Source organism: Ambystoma mexicanum, chromosome 5q, assembly GCF_040938575.1.
Source record: "Ambystoma mexicanum isolate Mex_15411 chromosome 5q, UKY_AmexF1_1, whole genome shotgun sequence".
NCBI classification, from domain to species: Eukaryota; Metazoa; Chordata; class Amphibia; order Caudata; family Ambystomatidae; genus Ambystoma; species Ambystoma mexicanum.
The window spans coordinates 834,020,353-834,043,677 of record NC_090933.1 but is presented as its reverse complement, the minus strand read 5'-3'; the positions used below and the strand labels follow the sequence as shown (position 1 = coordinate 834,043,677).

General features: G+C 44.3%; 1 protein-coding gene across 2 annotated transcripts in view; it reads right to left on the bottom strand.

The window, feature by feature from the left end:
- Positions 1–23,325, bottom strand: part of RIPK2 (receptor interacting serine/threonine kinase 2) — a 610,101-nt gene that overhangs the window by 159,527 nt on the left and 427,249 nt on the right. For both annotated transcript variants that reach the window (XM_069621311.1, XM_069621312.1), the window contains one exon: positions 14,256–14,354. In XM_069621311.1, the coding sequence (XP_069477412.1) occupies positions 14,256–14,354 (99 nt within the window). The remainder of the gene's footprint in view (positions 1–14,255; positions 14,355–23,325) is intronic.

The following is a 23,325-nucleotide window of genomic DNA, read 5'->3' as shown; positions in this document are numbered from 1 at the left end:
ATATGCTGGCTCCCTCTGGGACCCCGCAGAGATACTCCCTTTCCTTTGAGAATGTATCTCCCCAATGGACTCGAGAGGTCCTGTTCTTTAGGAAAGACATTATCCATGTCTTTGCCGCCGGTGAGCAATTTGCCGTTTTACCTAGTGCTACTTCAAGCAGATTGTGGTCTAGTAGTTCGAATGCAGCGCTGAGATCCAACAGGATAAGAAGTCCTGTTTTTCCCCTGTCCATGATGCTGAGCATCTTTGTCTGTAAGTACAGCATAGCTGATTCTGTACTGTGTGCTGGTCTAAACCCTGACTGTTGTGGGTTAAGTGAGTCTGAGGCCTCAGTGTGTGCCTGTAATTGAGCAGTAGCTACCTTGTCCATGATTTTGAGCAATAAATTAAAGTTTGTGATTCGTCTTAGGTTGCCTGGATCTCTCGGATCCATGCCTGGTTTTTTTTAATCAAGGGATTACAGTGACCTTTTTTATGGACTGAGGGACTAACTGGTCCCTGAAAGAGGTATTAACAATTTTAGCAAGTGTAGGGGTGAAAATATTTGGGTGTTCGAGAATTATTTTGGCTGGTAAGATGTTTTCCGCGCAGGATGTTGGTTTCATAGAGGCAAGTGTTTTTTTCATCTCTTCTGCAGTGATATACGAGAAGTTGAAAGTTTGTATGTTTTCAAGAGGCTTTTTTGCCGGTATTTTTATGGTTCTAGGTTTGCTTATTTGGGCTTTTGTGATTTTGTCTCTAGCCTTTTCTAGTTTCGCAAAAAATGCTTTCTGGGTGTCATCGCATTCCTGTTGCGAGTGTGAGAAAGGTGGCGAGATGGCAAGGGGTTTGTCTAAGGACTTCAAGATGTTGAATAGTTTACTTGACACATTGTCTGCTGCCAAGATTTGTTTATTGAAGTACTGCTTTTTGGCCTCTATTACTTCTTTCTTGTAGCACGTTTCTGTGGTTTTCCATTTGTCCCTATTTTCTGCTGTGGGTTTTTTTCCATGCGTTTTCCAGTTTTCTTTTGGCTCTTTTTAACTGGGATAGTTATTTAGAGAACCATTCTTGCAATTTGCTTTTGGTTCTAAAGGTCTGTAAGGGAGCATTTTGATCTACTAGCTTTTTTAGATGGTCAAGGAGGGTACTCATCATGGTGTCACAAGAGTCCTCTTCTTCAATACTGGTGGTAAAGTCTTTTATACAGGATTCAAGTTGTTCTTTCTTAATGTTTTTGAAGTTCCTTTGCATGATTTTTATAGGAGGGTTGGGGTTTTTCTCCTTAAGTGAGGGGAGAGAGACCTGAAAAGTGATACTGTAATGGTCTGACCAGATACAGGGTTCGGTTTGGTAGTCGTGTGTCTCAAGGTTGTTGGTAATTATCCAATCCAGATGATGTCCATTTTTCATTGTCGGTTCTCTGTTAGTGATGTTGTAATCTATGTTTTGTAGTGAGCTTTCTAAATTGATGGCGTCTTTGTCTGCCTGATTGCTGTACCATCTATTAAGATCTCTGACCGCTAATGTGGCGCAGTTGGGTCCTTTCAGGAGATTTAGGAGGCGAGTGAAATTTTCGTTGAAATCAGGGGTGGGAGATGGTGGTCTGTAAACCACTATCAGATTAAGGCAATTGTTTTCAGTTGGTAGGTGCTTAAGGTGAATTATTTCGCAGCCACTGCACAATGATTTACCTTGGAAGAGTGCAATGGAGCTTCTAGCAATTACTGCTACTCCCCCTCCTTTTCCGGTTTCCCTGTTAGTGCCCGTGAATTACATACCCATCAGGGACGGCGATGTCACAAGTTGGACCTATAGGCTCTGAGAGCCAGGTTTCTGTGACATAGAAGATGTCTATATCTTCCTCAATGATCCTGTCATGGATACATTGAGCGTGTTTGTTGAGCGAGCGTTTATTGAGTAGACACATTTTTAGTTCAGTAGTATGTTTTGTTGTAGATGGTGTAGCTGGCAACTGAGTCGCAGAGGGTCTTATTTATTTGTGTTGTCTTTTAATTGCAAGTTCCTCGTTTCTGTTTTGGTTGGCATTATTGTCCTGGGCGAGACACGTCGCTATCATGGCTTTGTTTAAGCAATGAACTTTCTGTTGCTCTAAGAGCAGGATGTTCAAAGAGGGAAAGCCCATATTTGAATGGAATTTATGTGATTTCGTGCCTCATTGTTTCCTGGCAGCGTTTTCTGCGCCAGACGCTGTGGATGGCGAGGACCAGCGCAAGACCCGTGCAAGACCAGCTTGGCCCAGAGATGCCGGCGCTGAAGGGCCTGACGTTCCTATAAGAGAAGCGCTGGTGCTTCTGGGAAATGAAGTCCCAGTAAGCATCCTAGCCAATTGAAATGGCTGGTGCAGCGGTCTATTTACGTGTTCAATAAATGAGCTAATTATCGCGTGCCGCAGAGCGGCTGGGAGTCAGTTTGCTGCGGTGGAACTCAAAGCACTAGGGTGAGCTGGGCGTTCGGGCTGAGTTGCAAGGACTTCAATTTCAATTTATGTTATGAGTTATAAGTTATGCCTTTTAGAGTAAAGAATGCACCCGCTACATTCCAATGGATGTTTAATCAAGTTCTGAATGGGATGGAGGACTTATGCATGGCATACTTGGATGACATTGCAGTGTTCAGCCCTACTTGGAAAGAACATGTTGACCACTTAGGATATGTATTGCAGGCTCTTGAGCAGGCCCATCTGACCATAAAGGCAAGTAAATGTCAAATTGGTCAGAGCAAAGTGGTCTACCTTGGTCATGAGGTAGGAGGAGGTGAAATAAGGCCATTGCCTAGCAAAGTACAAGCTATACAAAACTGGGCCACCCCTACTACTCAAACCCAGGTGAGAGCCTTCCTAGGTCTCACTGGGTACTACAGAAACTTCATAGAGAACTATGGGACCATAGCACGTCCCTAGAATGTGGTCTCCTCTCCAAAATTCCCTAAAAGGGACAGATGGAATGAGGAGTGCACTCAAGCCTTTGAAAACATGAAGAAATCCCTTTTTCAAGCTCCAGTCCTAAGAGCTCCTGATTATCACCAACCCTTCAATGTGCAGACAGATGCGTCCAATACAGGTATAGGTGCAGTCCTTAGTCAACTGGATGAGAAAGGTAGGGAGCACCCCATTTGCTTCATCAGAAGGAAGCTGAAGGAACCAGAAACAAGGTGGGCAACCATTGAGCGTGAATGCTTTGCTATTGTGTGGTCTCCGAAGAAGTTTAGATCATACTTGTATGGATCTACTTTGATGATTCAGACAGACCACCAACCCTTGAGATGGTTGATGCAAATGAAAGGGGAAAACCCAAAACTACTAAGATGGTCAATCTGCCTGCAAGGGTTTGATTTCACCATTGAGAACAGGTCAGGATGACACCACCAAAATGATGGTCTCTTTAGAATGTTTGACCGACTAGAGTGAAGAGATTCATCCAGGAGTGTATTAAATCCTCCTGTCCCTTAGTCTGGGGGGTGAGTGTTAGGGAGAATTCTCCAGAATGGCTAATTTCCCTTACCTGTTGAGTCCCTCAGCAGCTTTGCTGGATTTCTAGGATTTAATTTCTATGCCTGGTAAGAGTGTGAACCTTTTTTCCCATTCTTACATGTGTTTTGCTGTGTGCTGTACATTTTTTGCTCATGGGCTACGGAGTCTCACCCACCCCATAGGCATCATCTTTCATTTTCTGGGACTGACTACTGTCTCCCAGAACATGTAAAGTTGCCATTGACTTTACTAGTCTTTTTAAATGTACAGACCCAGTAGACCCTATCTTCCAATAGAGTACTGGAAGGGTTAATAGTTATCCCCTTCTGTCTGATTCTCATGGAACATTATTATGTTACCCTTTCTCTAAGATTTGGCTGTGGTAGTGGTATCTACCATTTTCATTCTCCAGTGGACTATGAAAATAGCCTCGGTACCGTTAGAGGCTATGGTGGCAGCCTCAAACTCAAACCCGCTAATCCACATTTATTTTAACTTGGTTCCGGTCGAGTTATTTCACCATATCCTTTTGTAATGGTCTTTCTAGTGTTTTACTCTGCGCGCCAAACCAGGTTTGATTCCTTTGTTCGCCGTCATTTGGCGGGCTTCTGCCCTCATTATGCACCTGAGTGTCTGGGTGGGCAGGGTGTGAGGGAGGGGTTTGGGGGCCCTGCACAGGGTCTCCTTGTAGACCCAAGTCACACTCTTGTTTAATTGGCTAGGTGGCTGTCCTACCAGGACAGCCACCCTGCTGCGTGATTGACAGCCAGGCTGTGTGAATGTGGGATTTGGTGCATAAAAAGCCATTCTCTGGGACTGGAAGGCAGAGTCGCCACTGGATCGAGAGAACCAAAGAGAAGCTAAAGGAAGACGACTGCTACAACTCCTGGACATCCCGGTGAAGCCCTGCTGCAGGTCCAAATCACCCGAAACTTCGACAGAGAAGATCTGCAAGGAATCTTCTTCCCTTGAGCTTGGTGGGACCAACCAGCTCGACAAACAGCAAATGCTGGCCTCCCTCTCCTGGTCGAATTTGCTGTGCATCACTGCATTAGATCGGATAGCCAGTGCAAAGAGAACCAGTTTGGGTTTTAAGGAGCTCACCTTTTATTTGTCATTTTGCTCCGCTGCTGGTTTCATCCCTGGGCAGTGCAGGAACCTCCAGCCGTCCTCCTTCTTGTCACCACGAACTGAAGCTTCAGGAACCGTGAGCCTGCAGGAACTGCCAAGAACAACTGCCTCAGCTACAGCATTCTTCTTCTTTTAAGGTACTGTGCAAACTCGGTCATTCTTTCTGTCTGACCGCAGTGAAAGTGCTTGAAATCTTCCATCTCTCGGAAGGCTTGTCCTTCTCTTCTCCTTTAAATAACTTTTCCTCCGACAAACTACGTTTTGAACTCTTGGCAAAGACTTAACCACAAACTACTTTGAACTGTGTGATCCACTGCAAAGACTCTGAACCATTCACATTGGCCCAGACCTATTGACTTGAATCCTAGTTCTAGTAGCCTTTTCTAGATTGCCCTGCCTATAACTTGTTGGTGCTGTTGATTGTGAATAACCTTGTCTTTTCTCCCATTTAAATTGCTGGAGTGCCATTTTCTTCACACTTCATTTTGAGCTTAACTTGTCCAGAATTTATTGGGTGTTGTAGTATATTCAGACTGTGATTTTCTGTTACGCTCACCTGGCCTCTGCGGAGGCTTTGGGGCATGGTTGCAGCCCTCCCTGAACTTGAATCACCCCCCCCCCCTTCAGGGCTATCCCTCAGTAGGAAAGCTGTGAGTGGTGGTATGTGGTGATACTGCTCCTGCCTGGAGATAAGAGTATGTGAGTGCGCCAATCTGTGATTGTTGTACCTCTCGATCCCTTCTCCCCAAAGTACGGTTTCTGTGAGCATACGCCGGCCCATAAAGCTCTCCTGTGAATTATGGAAGGTAAGCTCTCCATCCTGCTACTTCTGGCAGAGGCACGTTGAATGGGATCTAGTTCCTTCACCAATCCCTGATAAGGATTAGCCCAGTCCAGCTGCGACTATGCTTCTCCTTATGATTGGTAAGTGTCTCTTCAGCTCTTGTGATTCTGATCATTCTGTTTAATGTCGTTATATGTTGCTCTTTATGCCTGCAATAAAGTCTCTCTTCTGTTTTCTTCCCTTAGATGGAAATGCGGCCTCAATGCAGCTGTGAGACTCGAGACGCGGCTAGATGGAAGATTGATGCTACCGCAACGTTTAACAGCAGGTAAGTTATGTTTTAAGGAAAAGCGTGAAGTATGGCGAAGCGTGACCTTAAACTGACTGTTTTTTCGATGTCTAACCTTGTCTTCTGTTTTTCCTTGCAGGCACTGCTGTCGACAATGGAGCATGTCGTGCTGCGGTGCCAAGATGAAGATTTCCGCGTTCCGGAAAGTGTAAAGATGAATGCTCGGTTCGCCGAAAAGATGTACAGGTAAGAACAGCTTCCCCCAATTGGTAAGTATGCTGGCAGGAAGCAGGATGTCCAGGAAGAAGGGTCTTCAAAGGTAAGCAGGTCTGACCTCAGGCGACGGTGAGCGTTACGCTGCTGGTAAGTGCAGAATAACGCAAAGCGTCTGTCTTGAGGATCAGGGCAGCTTATATAGCTGTGAATCCATTAGCAGCCACACCCAATAATACACTAGGGGCTGCTTAATGGATGGAATGTTCCAAGTTTAATGCATCTGAAGCACTTAATGGATGGAATGTTCAAGGTTAATGCATATGAAGTGCTTAATGGATGGAATGTTCAAGGTTAATGCATCTGAAGTGCTATGTCCATAATAAAAGTTTTTTGATGTTAAATGGATGTTCTTGTTTACTTTTGGTCATGGGCCTGGCACCAAAGGCCTCAGGACAGTGCCCACCCAGGTCTCCTGTGCATGCGATCCCTGCATGCCTGTGCCCCTGACTTCATGACCATGACATTTTCTGCTGCTTTATGATAGTGAACTGTTGTATAACTGATGGTGTAAATTAATGTATATTCTTTTACTCAGAAACCTTGAATCAGTGTTTGCTTGAATCATAGTAATTGTTGTCCATTGTGCAAACTCTTGTACTGCTTACTTTACTCTTGAGATAAGTCTGGCTGCTCAGCCATCGCTACCACTTTACTGTGTAGTACAGGCTTGTACCAAAGGTGAAATTGTACTTACACTTGTAGTCTTAATTGTGTGTGGTTTCCCAAACGGTACTGCATATGATTCTGCCTAACAGAAGAAAAGCCTTCTGCTTTACTTCCCTTGCCGATTTGCTCATTCTTATGGGAAAACTGTTAAGTCCCTAGGGCTATCAGTACTGAGAGACTAAAGGCCTTATTACAAGTGTGTCGGTCCCGTAACAACGGTGCCAGTAGGCTTACCGGATCGGCACACTACGGGTCTGCCTGCCGGAGTTACTGCGCTTGGCAGGTCTGACTTGGCAGTGCTGGTGCTTCCTTGTTCCCCACTCCCATAGAGTCCTATTGGACTATATGGGAATGGGGAACAACATTTTACCGGCGTCTGACTTCCCGGACCGCCAGGGTTGTAATTGCCCGGTGGTTCAGTCAAGCCAGCTGCCGGTAAAATGTACAAGTCTGGCGGCAACCTGTCGGTTTTACCAGCACGGTTACCGCCGGACTTGTAATGAGGCCCTATGTCTCACTTTGTGAATTCTTGTATTGTTAAAACTGCACACAACACCTTGCAGTGTAGTGCAGGTAGGATATTTTGTATCCTTATAACATTTTACATAATGGCATTTTGGCTACATTGGAAATGTGCCTAAGACAAGCTAGTGGCAGTAGCGATATTTTGTACCATTTTTGTGGCATTTTACCTGCCACTTTTGCATTTACTGTGAATCTATCGATCTATCTATGTAAATTTTTGTATAGTGCTAAATCGCCCTTAGGCCTTGAAGCGCTCACAGAGACAGAAACACAGAAAATGAACACAGAGAAGAAGTAAAAAGGAGGTTGAAAACCAGAAAAGCAGGGCAAGGAGGGTGGAGACTTACTCTACACCTGCAGCAAATAGCCAAGTCTTTAACTGCTTTTTAAACAGGTTGATAGATACAGTTTTTTATTGACAGAGGAAGGGAGTTCCAGAGTGTTGGTGCCCAGAAGTTAAAGTCAGTGTTAACCGTTCTTTTTAAAAGTTGACAAGGTTGCAGCAGGTCTTGGTTTGTATTAGAGAACAAGTTTCTCCTGAAGGGGGATTTTGTTACTTTTCTAGCAAGATACTTTGGTGCAGCACCCGTAAGACATTTAAAGATCATCACTGTGCTCTTAAACTTAATTCTTTGTACACCTGGGAGCCAATGAAGGTTCCTTCTAGCGGTAGAGATTGTAGAATGTCGGCTAAGCCCATTAACTGCTCTAACCACACCATTTTGGATGGTTTGCATTTTTCTTACGTTAGATTTTGCGGTGCCCATTAAAAGACTGTTGGAATACTCCAGTTTAGAATTTATTATAGCCCCAGCAATTACAGCGAGATTGGGCTTAGATAAGTGTATTTGCCAGAGAAGGCTGGAGAAGAAGGTGCATGTAGATTTAAGATATGAAGCATGCCTTTTAAAGGACAGATGTGAATCTAGGAGAATGCCCAGTGTTTTTACACAATCAGACACCATGATAATGCTATTGTTAATTTTGAAGCTTTGGAATAGATCCTTGAGTTTTTTAGTCTCTGGGGAGTACCCATTATCATGTGTTCTGTCTTAGTTTCATTGAGGGACAGGGAGTTTGAAGACATCCACTTTTGTATGGCTGAAAACACCCCTCCGACTCTCTGAGCATCTTTTTCGTAATCTCTTGACAATGAGACAACCAGCTGGATGTCATCAGCATATTTTGTAAACCTGACACCCGCGGTTCGTAGCATGTCGCATAATAGCTTGGAGAAAATTTAAATAGAAGGGGTGATAAACAGGACCACTGCAGGACACCGCATAGCAGCAGAGTTTGTAGGGAGGTAAAGTCCCCCTTGACAATGGCTGCCATTCTCGGCCCAGAAGGATTTAAACCAATCTGCTGCGGCAGGGGAGCATATACCAACTGTTATCAGTATTTCGGCAAGTAGGTTGTGATCAATCTGATCAAACGCAGAGGAGAGATCTAACAAAATAAATAGTGCTGGGTTGCCATTTTCAATAATAGATGCAATATTTGTCTGTAAATCCAAGAGAGCTGTCTCAGTGCCGTGATTGGCATGGAATCCTGATTGCTCTTCGGCAAGGATGTCATTTTCGTTTACAAATTGTTGATATTGTTGATAAGAAATCTTATCTATTATCTTCAACAAGAAAGGCACATTCGTGATGGGCCTAAAATTACTTGGAACTGAGAGATCAAGATTGTCCTTTTTAATAAGTGGGGCGATCCATGCCTCTTTGATATTACTTGGCACATAGGACTCAGCAAAGGACTGGTTTACAAAGTGAACAACCAAGGGGGCTAAGGTCTCTGCGAAATCCTTGAATAATTTAGCCGGAAATATATCTCTTTTACAAGAGAAGGGCCTAAGTTTATGAATGATTTCAAGAACCTCTGTCTCTGAGATCTTTTTGAAGGTAAAATTTTCAGGGGGAGAAGGAGTAGAATGGGGCGTAGCTCTGGTATCGTACCATCATTAGAGAAGATCCTTAGTTGCTCCTTGATAGCCAGTTGATGTTTTTCGGTATTGCTGGTGAAGGCTTCATGAATTGCTTGACACCAAGCATTACTTTCTTGTTCCTGGCTATTGACTGGGGCACTTTTTAGTTCCTGTAAAATAGTGAAGATTTCTTTAGAATGGTACTTTGCTTGATGAATGCTTGTGTTGAAATGTTTAGCTTTGGCATTCTTTGTAGTGTTTAACAGCTTGTTTATATCTGAGCATTGTTTCAACTGAAGGGGCTTTTCTCCAGTGTCGTTCCGCTTTACGTTTAGTTTGTCTGGCAGCCACAATGTCCTCTGAAAACCATTTATTTTGGTTAGTGGATTTATTAATTTTGGCCGATTTAAGTGGGGCCAACGAGTCAAACGCAGAGTTTGTAGCTGTCCTGAATAGATGAGTAAAATCATCAAGGGAGGAGTGCTTCTGGAGTGAGGGAAGAAGTGGGGTTACCAGCTCCTAAAATGCATCATGGGTCGCATTTTATTGGTTGAGCCAGGTTTTAAGAGGTTTTTTCTTAGATAACAGATCTACCTGAGGAGGATGTGTCAGGCACTCAAAGTTTACAAGGTAGTGATCCGACCAAATGCAATCCATTTTGGACGAGACATTTACTTCTTGATTCTTTGTGACAATCCAATCTAAAGTATTTATGCCACTGTGAGTTGGATCTATTGCTGGGAGCCAATTGATTCCAGCGACATTATGAGAATCTTTGTCTACAGGATTGTTGTACCAAAAATTAATGTCACCAAGAATGACAACAGGTGTGGAGTCCTTGGATAACTTTCCTATGATGGCCAATAATTGTTCTTCAAACAAAAGGGTGGTTCTTGGGGGGGCGATAAAGAAGCATAAGGGTAATAGAGGAAACAGGATTTATTTTAAGTTTCACAGTTAATCCTTCGCAGTTATCCAAGTTGGAGCTATTAATTATATGAATTTTAAGATTATGCTTGTATAGAATGGCTACAAAAAGTGTCTGCCACCCTTAGATGGCCATGCCACACAGCTTTTCACTTGTTCTTTGGCTGCGTTGTGTTTTGGCCTTCTTCCTGCCTTCTCAGGTCAGGAAATGCCTTATTTGGAAATTCCTTTCCGAGGGAACGCTGTGGCTTTCACGGGCTAAGGCGAACTTACTGCGTGTGGCCAGAGGAAGGGCCTGGGAATGCTAATCCCAATCCACATCCCTGGTGCCTGAATGTCTGTTGCTGGGCGGATTTTGTGGCCAGTGCCTATCCAACATAGGATAGCCCCCTGGCTGTTTGAATGCTGCAGATCCTTACCATTGGTGGGTATGGGCATGCTCCAAGCACACATCTTCGATAATACAAGGGCTCCTGCAGCTATTTGGCAAATCATCAATGGAGTCAACTCCCCCATGAAGAAGAACAGCCCAATGATAACCCCAAAGATGGCCTCTGCAGCTTACCAGCATCAACCCCATTCCTGTCTCGTTAGTGCCCTGCTCCTCTGCCTAATCTCAAAAAGACCCTTGTTGGTGCTTTGCCCTCTGGACTGGTGGAACAACCAGTCTCAACCGCTGCTCTAGGATACGTGTCTATGAAGTGTCCCTGGACCAACTAGTGCACTCACAGCTGGGCTACCGCGCTGCAGCCGTCATCCTTCCTAGTACATCCTTGGAACTTGGGGGATCTTCAGGTTATGGAACAAGACACCTGCACCTGCATTTTAAGCCTTCTTGAATGAACGGAAGCTGTGCTGGGGCTGCTCCTGTGTTCGTCCCCTAAAGATCACCTGCCGTCCCCTGACAGTGGAGTTTCCCGTTGCAACACTCCTTCAATCCCATTAGGTGTCCTGAGGTGGTCTGTCCCACAGAAGTCTTTATCTTTCCTCATTTGGTTGTTCTACTGGAAGCTGGCTGGAACAGATTCTTGTGCACCGCGACCAACCAAAACGAAATCCTGACACCGAAAGTGACCTCTGCACCAGCGACCCCTAGGATTTCTTCAAATGGACCAAGCACCCCCAACATATTCTGGAATGCCAGCAATGGTCTCTGGAAGAATCGGAATCCCTATCTGTTTCTGTCCCAAACCCTGTTCTCCATAGGGTTACATGGGAGTAAAGTCCTGTAGCTAAATCCCTCTTTCCTGGCTTTGTTTGATGGAGGCTTGGTCAAGGATCCCGTCCTAGGACTTGGATTGAGTGACTATTTACCTGAACTTTAAATAACTGTTTGACTCTTGTTAATCATAACCAGTGGCACTGCAAATCTCTTCATAAACCTACCTGGAAAGTATCTACTTTGGAACTAGTGAGCTTTGGGCACAACCCCAAACCATCTAAGGGTTGGACTTTATAAGAGTTAGGAAAGCTGTTTTATGATTATCTTTAAGTGTTCTTTTTATTTCTAATGCATACAAGTACTTACCTGGGTTTCACTGGTTAATTAATCAAATGCTTTTCTGTTTCTCCTACAGGTGGACTCATTGTAGCTCTAGACCACTCTCACACCCATCCTGCGACTATGCTTTGGGACCCTGCAACCTTGCCCTGATGGGGTTGGCTAACATCTCAGGGTCTCCTCTGTTCACCATAATAGGGTGGCCTCTCAAACTTCTCCCCCCGGGGCTGATTTTAGAAATCCATCTTAACAGATCCATTCCCTTATCACTTGCAAGGTGGTTTTCTCTGAGGGACCTGCGAGTGCTGAATGAATATTTTCTGTTACTTCATCTAAGAGTGCAGCTGGTCTTTAAAGGGAAAGAACCACAGCCATGAATGTTGTATAATGAAGAGAGCTGCTGAAACCCATGAATGGTTGGCACATAAATGACACAGACCTTAAGAATGTGCTGCAGCTCTGAACAAGGTTACACCCTGCACAGAAATAAAATGGAGCATCAGAAATCAGAACAAGGCTTAGCCTCATGCTAAGCATGGCAAGGATGTCACATGGGTCGATCACTACTGGGCACCTTATACCTATCTCTAGTGGTGTGACTCACCCGAAGAAAATAGAATATGCCATGTAGTATAAATCGTAGTACAAGCTGAAGAAGTAGTCCAGATTGTGTAGTCAAGGATAAAGAATGCTCAGTCAGGGGGTGATGCTCAAATGTAACTAAATGGTCACATCAATGTATGATTTAAGGGTCTAAAACCCTACAAAAAGTCAATGAATAAGCAGGCGGGCACGCACTGCCACTGAGAACCGAGTATCAGATGTTGTTATTCCTTCCACAGACAGTTGGTTTTTGTTTTGACCAAGACCTTTGCTGACCTCATTGGTCACGTAAACACACTGTGCAAGGTCAGAAGAAGGACACAGACTCCGATTAGACATTCTACTCGTGATTTTATTCAAGAATAAGGATAAAGCCCATCTTTCCCTATTCTAAATGGATTTGCTATCTAACAAAACGAACTAAGGTGATTGTCAGTGAATGTCTATAAATGAAGATGTCCAACTCTAACCTATCTGACCCTACCACAATTCTTAACAACTTAAAGACAGGAAAATTCCTCCCTTCTCCTCCGGTTTCTTAACTTGTCTTTCAGGAACTCTTCAATGGATGATCTTAAAATAGTCTCTACCAATCACTTGTACCAGTTCATACAGTTAATTTAGAGGGGTCTTGGATTTATATTGCTTCTCTTGAGTTTCCTTATGTGGACAGAAGCACCGGCACTGTTATTAACGGTGCCGGTGCTTCCCTGCTCCCCATTTCCATTGAGTCCAATGGGACTCAATGGGAATGGGGAATTCCATTTTACCGGCGCCTGACTTTCCGGACCGCCGGGGCTGTTTTGCCCCGGTAATCCAGCAAGCCAGGTGCCGGTAAAATGTGAAAGTCCGGCGGCAGCCTGCCGGTTTTACCGGCATGGCTACCGCCATACTTGTGGTGAGGCCCAGTGTCTCTCTCTCATTTCCTCGGGATGTCATGCATCCAATTTCTTTGCTGCTGTGTTTCTTGCTACCGACCGTAGCCCGTCTAACAGATCAGGGCTCTGCATAACTGCAGGAAGCTGCATGTCTTGCCTCATCTGCTCGTAGTCAGTATGTGTTCCCTTTTGAATTTTGCTGGCTGTCTTAACACTTCCCAGGCTCCTCCCCTCTCAGGGATGATATAGCTGGAGGGCTTCCCCTGCGTAAGAAGCCATTCCTTCTTCTCCTTCTCTACTTGTTTCTCTTTGCCTCCATAGGGCCTCTTCTTCATCCCATTAGAATGGGCTTTTAAAAGGAAGTTTTCTATTTCAGATTGGCAGTAACACATTTGAACCAGTTCTTCAGATGTTTTGTCATCAGGAAGATGTACTTGTGTTTTCTTGAAGGGTCTTCTAGGGAGTTCCTCCTGAGAACTGGAGTCCTTGTCCCCAAAGTGGGAGTCTCTCCCGATGATGGCCTGCTTGCCATTACCCCTAGGGAGGGTATTGCAGAGCGGACTCACCTCCCTATCCTCACAGGGGGGCGTGGACTCCCCCTTGTGGAGAAGGGACTAATTCCTGTGATTCGTCACAACACCCATAGACCAAGAGGTGGTGAGATGGAAGAGGATACTTTACCAAAAGTATAACCAATACAATATACATTACTCACAGTAATCATATTTCTGATAATTGCATCGGCTTAGATCTGCATGCTGTGCATATAGACTGACAATTAGTGGTAATCGCAGAGTATTGCATCTTTCTTTCGAATGTGGAAAAGGGACGTCAACACCGGCGTGACTGTAACACTATCTCTAACGTGACGTGTAGTGTAACCAAAATCCTTCACGCGTCCTGGGCCCACATATGGAGATTGTATACAGGGATGATTGAACCAAATAGTACATTGCACTTCAGCGCTGTCAAAAATGTACTTTAAAAATTGTATGAATGCAAAATATGAAAAAGGGTTAGAAAAGCATATCAACATGGAGCAGTAGCATGAGCAGAAAGAAGAAAAAATAAAAAATGTGTAGAACATGACAATAAAATGACATGTGACTAATGCCAGTTCTCACCAGAAACAAGATGGAGTTAATGTCAGTGCAAGTAGCGAATAGCCTTAAATTATTGATTTTAAAAAGTAATACATAAATATCACAAAGCTATTTAAAAAAAACTTGCAATCTTTTTTAAATTAAAAGAAAATCATCTTGATTGTGCTACTTACCTGGAGTGTCTCAGTAACAGGGACATTAAGAGGCATCTGTTCACTCTGAGACTCGAGAGAAGTTTGGTGGGGCAGGTCAAGATTTAGACTATTCCTCACCTAGAAAACACATCATCCCAATTAACACTGTAAAAAATAGGAGCAATTCAATTTTACATTGTTGCATTCACACTACGTAGAGGCATCCCTAAAAGCGAGCTTTCATAATGTAAATCGGAAATACAGCTCCTTAAAGTATTTTTTTTAAATAACACTATGCTTAGTGATTCTCTTTTGGCTTAGCCTCCATTATGGAGGTGATGGGGATACATTCATAGGGCTGAACATCTAGAATGTTGGACCCCATGTTAAGAAAAACACTTAACAATGCTGTCTTTTATTATGAATCGCACAAAATTTGTATTATTGGTTTTGGAATGCATCACCTACAATGTTTATTCCATTAGAATTCTTTGGATTGCCAGGCCTTTCATATAAATAATACGTGAAGTCTGCCGCATGGATGGGGAAAGGATATGGAATTGGGAGGATTGTAATTGTCCTTTGTCAGTTCGAAGGATTATTGAGTCTGCCTTGTTTTACTCCTTTCTCCCCTGCAACACTTGGTCCATAGCTGCCCTTAATAAATGTATAAGAGGCATTAATGGTCCTGTAAGCAATACGTTTGTCATTGGTATCCCTGTAATCCCCATATGTTGGTTGGTAGTGGTCCTGTGTTTTATACCCTTGTTGTTAATGGCCCTGTAACAATAAAAGCTTGCACTACTGTACTGTACTGTACTGTACTGTACTGTGTTTGCTAGTGCCCCTATATTTCAGTATATTGGAAAACTTGGATTTACACCCAGCATTTGTTTTAAATCTAAGTGCATCCAATATCCAGCAATGGTCCCAATCCAGGTGTTCTTAGTCCCAGGTTCCGGAATCAACTGAAGACCTTCCTTTTCACTTCTGCTTTCTCTCTCTCTCCCCTGCTGACGTTCTTGTCTGCTGCACTAACTGGTTACCTGGCCTCCCTCTGAACCTTATGAGGACCCGGCTCCTTCACGACCAGTAGCCCCATGCAGTGCCTCTGGGCCTACCGCGCACTAGGCACTGTATCTGCAACCCTACAATCCTCTGCCTCCTTGCACTTAATTAGATCCGGCCACCCCAACAGCACTTACTTGAGCTTTGCTTCTTGCACTCTCCCTCCCCCACAGCCCCGGGCACATTTCCTTTCCCCCTGCACTTGCATGATCTGAATGACACAAGGCCTAGTAAGATCGCTCTTTTTGTCCTCCCTTTGTCTCACCTTGCGCATAGAAACACTTGTGTACAGGCATGTTATAAATGACTTATCATACCATACCACAGTATTTTCACACAGCTAGAATGTAGCTTCTGTATTGGTATTAGGAGAATGAAGAAGGAACAAGTTACTTACTTGTAACTGTTGTTTTCCAGCATGGGTCTGGCATGGATTCACATGCTCATGAATATTGCCCGTCGTTTCCGTGAGAAGCACAACACAAAACAGAACCCATGTAAATGTTTAAAATAGCCAGTACAGCCATGGCAAAGTGTACATACCCTGAATGACTGCAACAATCCATAAGGTTAGGGAAGGTTCCACGTTCCTTCCAGGAATAAGGGAAGCCTTGCGGGAACATAGGAACTTATCTGAGGGTGTTTGGTTGTCATCTGAAAATTGACAGTTATTTTCTAGCCCTCATATTTTATAACATTTTCAAGACCACATTTAGTGAAGAATATGTGTAGACATTATCTAGAGAAAGACTGCAAACATTTCCGTCCATGGATATACCCTGGGGGTCCCCAGAAGGTGGCAGACCACAAGCTCCATTGGCAGGCAGAACAGCAGCCCTAAGGAAATAAAGCGTTTCTGTAAGGTTGATCTCAATCTGGTGACATATGTCTTAGTATTCCTCATGAGGTATCCTCTCATAGGGTAAGCTCTACCAAGATCTTCCTTGATCAGTGCTGCCATGAGCATCCAGGTCCTTAGATATTTACAGCTATTCATGACATTTGGGGCCTTAGAGCACAACCCAAGGAGGAATCAAAGAAATGTGAATCCTCGGTAAAAGAAAAAACAGTTTCACTTTCACTTACCAACTGTGTTTCTCCTATAAACCAATCACTGAGCTCTGGGTCATAACGCGCCCAGCCAATGACTGCCCTCTCCCTGAGCCATTCCTCTGGCAGCCATCTGCAGATTTGGTAGCACGTAAAGTGGCAGCATGAACAAGAAGAGCCGCAGAGGGCTATGAGGGAGGGTTTGAATGTGAATCCGTGCCAGACCCATGCTGGAGAACAACAGTTACACGTAAGTAACTTGTTCCTTCTCCAGCATGAAGTCTGGCATGGATTCACATGCTCATGAATAACGAATACATAGCAGTACATCAATATACAACCACGGAAGGTGGCAAGGCTCAACAGAAGAAATTACTCTTACCTCCGGACCAGGCTCCTCTTCAAACAAACAGGTTATGTAGCACTGCTTGGCCGACCCTGGACTCCTTTCTGAAATCCCTGTCGACGCAGTAGAATCTCGTGAAGGTATGTGTGGATCTCCAAGTAGCAGCCCTCCAGATGTCCAGCAGGGGCACACCAGACAGGAACGCTGTCGTTATTTATTTATTAATTAGTATTTATAAAGCGCGCATTGGCCCGGGGGCATCGTGGCGCTGTTACAGACATTGAACTTCGTTACATAATACAGACACATTACATGTGAAAAAAACAGACTTAAGTTACAGACTTAGTAACATGTTATCAGAGGGCAGGTTTAAGTGAATAAGGTGGTTTTGAAAGTTTTTCAAAATGCTGGGAGGGAGGTTTTGGCTCTGAGAGTGTTGGGGAGGGAGTTCTAGAGTTCCGGAGCAATGTGTGGAAAGTCAATACTCCCCGCTTTGGCTCTGTGGATGAGTGGGACGCGTAGCTTATTGGCTTGGTTGCTTCTCTTGGGGCGAGATGATGTATCTCTAGTAATGGTGTCTGAGAGATACGACGGGGCTGAGAGGTGAATGCATTTATGTGTGAGGGAGAGGGTCTTGAAAGTGATCCTTTCTCTTACAGGAAGCCAGTGGGCATCTCGTCTGGCCTGCGATATGTGGTCTCTTTTAGGGATTCTGAGGGCTGCTCTGAGTGCATTGTTTTGGACCGTTTGGAGACGGTTGAGGTTTTTGACTGGAGTACCTGCCAGGAGGACATTGCAGTAATCTAGTTTGGCCGCTATTGTGCCTCTGGCTATGGATAGGCAGTTCTGGTTGGATAGGAAAGGTGAGACTGCGTTTATGAGTTTGGTGGTAAGTGCCGATGCAGAGGCGATGGCGCTGACTTGCCTGGTCATGGATAGAGTGGAGTCTAGGTAGACCCCTAGTGTTTTAACTGAGGAGGAGTGGAGTTATCAATGGAGAAGTTGCAGTATTGTTAGTTGAGTTTAGCTAGTATTTCTTTAGGGCCCATGATGATGATTTCCGTTTTGTCCTCGTTCAAGCATAATCTGATGGCAGCCATCCAGGCTTGAATGGTGGAATATATCCATATAAGGGCTGCAGTGTCCTGGTCATATGATCCTGAGAAGGGCAGAGGTACTTGCGTATCGTCTGCATAGTTTGTGTATGCTATGCCGAGGGAGTTAAGTTTATCAAAAAGTGGTTTGGTGACTAGGTTGTAGAGTGTGGGGGTGGTGCAGGAGCCTTGGGGGACTCCGCAGTGGATGGTGGAGGGGTCTGCGTTAGCTTGAACTGAGAACACCTTCATAGCTCTTCCCTCCAGGAAGGATGTGATCCACGAGGAGGCCTTGTTAGAGAAATGAGCTGGCTGTGAGAGATGTGTGGTTAGGGTTTTGTGATCCACAGGATTGAAGGCGGTCGAAAGGTCTAGGAGAAGGAGGAAGGCAGGTTTGCCCTTACCCATGATGGAGGTTATTTTGTTTTTGAGGTCAAGGAACGCTGTTTCAGTACCGTGACCTTAACGGAAATCAGATTGCCTTTTACCCAAGGTGGTGTTTGTTTCTAGGAAGTGCTGTATCTGGTTGTGGGCTGCTTTGTCCAGGATTTTGAGGAGGAAGGGGAAGGTAGTGATGGGTCGGTAGTTGTTGGGAGATGAAGGGTCAAGGGTCTTTTCTTTTTAGAAGTGGTCGTACCCAGGCTTCTTTAAGGCTGGAAGGAACAATACCTGTAGAGAATGGGGCATTAATGAATGCCTTAAGTAGAGGGGCTAGGGAATTGGCACAGTCTTATATAATGGCTGGAGGGCAGATGTCTGCTTTCCATGTGGAAGGCTTGAGGTGTAAGAGAAGATTACAGACTTCTTTTTCTGTAACGTCACGGAAGGAGAAGGTGTGTTCAGACTGGTGGGGGGGCTTGGCTGGAAAGGTTGGTTAGGTATAGGCAGAGCCAGGAACTGCACTTGTATTTTCTTTTGGAGGAGTTTGATTTTACTTAGTAAGGCAGCCTGGATGCTAGAGCACCATTCTTTGTCTTTGATGATCTCTTCTGGGCTAGTGGTGGAAGTAATGAGGTCCTGGAAGATGGTGAACATTTCTTTGAGCTGGGAGTTGGCCTTGGCGATCCGTGCGTTGAATGAATTGGATTTGGCCAGAAATATGTCGTGTTTGTATTGTTTGGAGATGTTTTTGAATTCTGATTTGGTGGAGTCATTGGGGGTGGATTGCCAGTTAGTTGGGGCAATACATTTGCTGGATCGTAAGGCCTGAAGGTCTTCCGTGAACCAGGAGTTGGTATGCATGGACTTTCTTTCTTTCTTATTTTCAATTGGGGCTATGGCGTTCAGAGCTCTGGTCAGAGTTGCAGTGTAGATGTTGCCGAGAGTGCTGGGGTCGCTGGAGAGAGGGGGTCTGAGTTTGGGGATTTCGAGGAAGGGGCTAAGGTTTTCTTTGGTTAGTTTTTTTGAGCTTCTGACTTGGGCCGGAGGGGCGTAGGTGAGAGGTTTGGTGGCGTGTGTGGTTGGGATGGTGAATTGTATGCAGTTGTGGTTAGTCCAGGGGTAGGCTGAGTTGGTGGTGATGGTGATGAAGCAGTTGTGATCAGCCACCCAGTCGAGAGTGCGACCTTTGCAGTGTGTAGGGTTGGTCACCCTTTGTGTGAAGCCGAAGAATTTTAGTTCCTTTGCTAGGGTAGTGGCTGCTTTGTCTTTGGGGTCATCCAAGGCTAAGTTGTTAAGGGTTTTGACCCATGTTGAATCAATAGACTGGGTAGATGTGGGGATGAGCTGTCGCCGCCCATTATTCTATCCCAGAACAAACTAAATCAATAGACTGGGTGGATGTGGGGATGAGCTATCGCCGCCCACATTCACGCCAGAATAGGAGAACTGCGCAGTTGGCACGAGACCACTCCAAAGATACAACCTTCTTGTGGGGGGTTCCACATCACCACTCTACTATAAGGATGCCATCAAAACAATGTTCAGCAAGGGTCCTATACTATCAAGCAAAAGACCACTCTATTGAAATGCAGTAAATCAAGACAACTCAAAAATGGATGCAGTACAGACAAATTCCCCAAGGTGGCGGTAGCGGTCTAAACTCTGACAGGGAAACTGTATTAAGGAGTTGCAAGAGGGACAGGGACTTCAAAGCTTGTTGGTTAATTGAAAATCTAGCCACCTGCTGTTCCCAGAGCCCAAGAGGCTGGGAAACCTTAACACCTCAGAGATTCCCACACTAGGAGGCAGGATATCACATGACCCTGTTGATTGATTGAGGAGAGACTTCCAGGCAGCCTGCTGGAGCCCACACAAAAGGCTCTTTCTGTTGAATGGGATATGTTAATTTTGAGTGTTTCCTGTCAACAGCCCTCTGCCAGCAAGGAGAGACATGTGATCACTGACCCACCCAGACTTTTGGAGGTGGACCCAAACACTTGGGGAGTTGAATTGCAACCAATATATATTTTATAGAAATAGTGATAACTCATTGTAACCAAATGACAGGAATGTACAACTTTGAGAGTCTTAGTTTGAAAAATGCCCTCACGATTTGAGTCCAAACTCCAATTTGTACCATGTTCTGGGGCAAAACCCTGCTAATTATGATTATTGTAGACAATGTGTTTAAGCTAGAGACATGGAAAGTTACTGGGATATATGTGGAAGGGAAATGTACCTTTGTATAATTTTTGATGAAAAACCAATGTTGCAAAACCCACTAAAATTGAAAATAAGTTGCCATTTTTGAATGCAAGCTCCTAGAAAGGCCAGAGTCGGGACAGGGACTATCTTAAGTAATATATGATGTGTGTATGTGATGTCAAACAACTGTGTACCTGGGAAATATGTATTTGGATCAGGAATAGATATGTGTGCACATTGACCAGGGGAGTGTCATTTCTGCAGGTCATAAAAATGACATCACTCTGACACACTATCCCTTCCCAAATCAGGGACCAAAGAATCTATTGACCTATCAAATCAAGAGAGGGGCAGGCTTAGGGATGCTAGCCTCTCCACCCACTTTTTAAAACACATAAAAAGAGACTGCTGGGACAGGTAGGGACATGCAATTCCATTTTCTCCGGGACGTTCTGCCGGGAGACTCCAGACTTCACATCCATCAATCTCCAAAGACCAGAACTTTACTTCAGAACTTAAAGCAAGGGCCTAAATCCACAAACTGAGAACTTTTCTCAGCAGGCCTCAGCATCCTTAAAATCATTTGCAAACTATTCCACAGCCGGGCGAGCTGTTTGAATTCTTTGCCAAGAACAATTGCCAGAGACCAGACCAGAGATCCAGAGAGACCCAGACCGCTGTGAGCAGAACCGGTGCCTGATTGACCCGCCGAGCAGAGAGAACCGAAGTCCAGTCCAGTTGACCAGATCCGTGACGAGGCCCATTCATTTCAAAATTAGGAGTGAGTATCCGCCAGAACTGTGCAGAACCCAATCTCTTAGTTAAAATAATCTAATTCAAGCTATTTTAACCTAATTAGAACAGCCTCCTAGAAATCGTGTCATCTGTCATTTTTAAAGCTGCACAACTGTCACCTGTCAATTCTGCAGCTGGAAGCTGTCACCTGTCATTTTGAGTTTTACTTTAAATCCGAAAATCTACCTTTATAAAATCATCCGTATACCCGGATCCGTTCGTGCTAGGAACGAGATTTAACTTTAAACTGAAAGCTTAGAATCTACGCTTTCCAACGAACCTAGAACCGACTTCTTACTCCCTTATACTTGTTCCGTAATCGCGAGACACGCACTCGTGAAATTTACCACGATTTGCGATTTGGCCCGATTTCTTCATCTGTAGAAATCAGCAGCTTTTTGCTTCTCTTTGCTAAAATTCGTCTGCAATCTGCTAATCATTCATAGAGTATTGTTAAAGTGAGCCTGAACTAATATAAAGTAGCCATCACCTACCCTGAACCTCTAGAGGGAATTAAAAGCAATTTTAGCACCGTTTCACTTCCATTGCAATCCACATTAAAGTAATTCGCCTGTGTTTAAAATTCATCCCTGTTTTCTCTAAGCTTGCTAGGGGAACTGGAACTGTGTATTGCATTAGAAAGTGTGATTTGTTGGGATTCTTGAAGACTGTGTGCTCTCCTTCCATTTCTTGTATTGCATAGGGGGGGAGTGAATTGTCAAAAGAAAAAGTGATCATATTACCTTTTGCTAAAATCATAACAAGTTATTTCTGTACTGCATTTTATTCACCCTGCGTTTCCTTGAACCATATAAAGCATTCTTTCCCACCTTATTCTTCTGTTCCTATTTATAAGTTACCTCTTGCTGACTACTGCTCATATTCACAAGTGTAATATCCCTTATCAATTTATTTATGGAAGTGTGATATATATATATATTGTTTAAATTTTCAAATAAACCTTTAATTTGCAAAACAAACCTACTTCTTGGCTCAGTGGGGTCAGGGGGATTCTAAGAGGGGGGTGTTATACAAGGGTTGTCATCCAGAATACTGAACTGGATATAAAAATACATCAATAAGTGTTTTCCTCAGCATCCCAGACTAGGCATTGACTTAGCTGTAGTGTTGATTGAATATCGCTTACAAAAGTGGGGGCTCGGAGCCGGGATATTCTGGGGTAGATTTACCACTTGTGCAGATTAATACAGTGTGCCAACTGACCAGATACACATATCCGGTTAGATCACCACGCTGTTTTACACTGTGAAAGCATCCCTCAAAGGAACGCTCTAAGGAAACGGTCTGTTTTGCAAAATAAAATACAAACTTCTGTAAGTCAGGAAGAAACTCAAATTCCAGAATGACGACCTTGGTAGATATGAAAATAGCCAGAGAACAATGTGGCCCTAAGTGAATTATACATGGCTCCTAAAGTTAAAGATGAACACGACAAGATAGTTAGGATAGCGGCATATTTGTATCTATATATGGGAGCCATGCAGGACAAATGTGCTGACAGCCAAGATCTGGCAAATAGGCAACAGATGGCGTTAGAAAAGGCCCAATCTGACCTGGTCTCTTCTGAGCAGAGGCTGCAGAGGAGCCAGGAGTCAGAAAATGATAGTAGGCAGTATATCATTAAAATAAAAGAGGACATGGATATACTGCAACAGGAAAAGACAGACCAGGATACCAGAATTCTGGCTTTGCAGAAGGAGCACCAAGACAGTTTGGACTCCTTACTGCAGAGCCAGAAAAAGCTGGAGCAACAGATCAATTTCAACAGGGCATGCACGGAGCAGGTAGCCACCCTGCAAATCCAACTAGACAGAGAGAAAGAGGAAAGCAATAAATTGATTTTGAAAGACCTGGATACCCAGGCAGAGTTTGATGAAGAACGCCAGAAAGCTGGTGCCTTTCAAAGGCAGAGGGACGACCTGGCGTCACAAATGCAGGCTCTTGGTCAGGAAAGGGATACCTTAGGCCAGGAAGTCTGCCACTTAAAAAGAAAAATTGAAGAAATTCACGTGGCCCTCCAGGGGCTGGGTGACCTCCAAAAAGAGCATCAGGGCTTGCTAGATCACACCAGGAGGGTGGAGGAGGCTCTGGCAAGAAAGGAGCAGGCCAGTAGGGATGGGACTGAGGAGGTAACCCTCCTGCAGCAGAG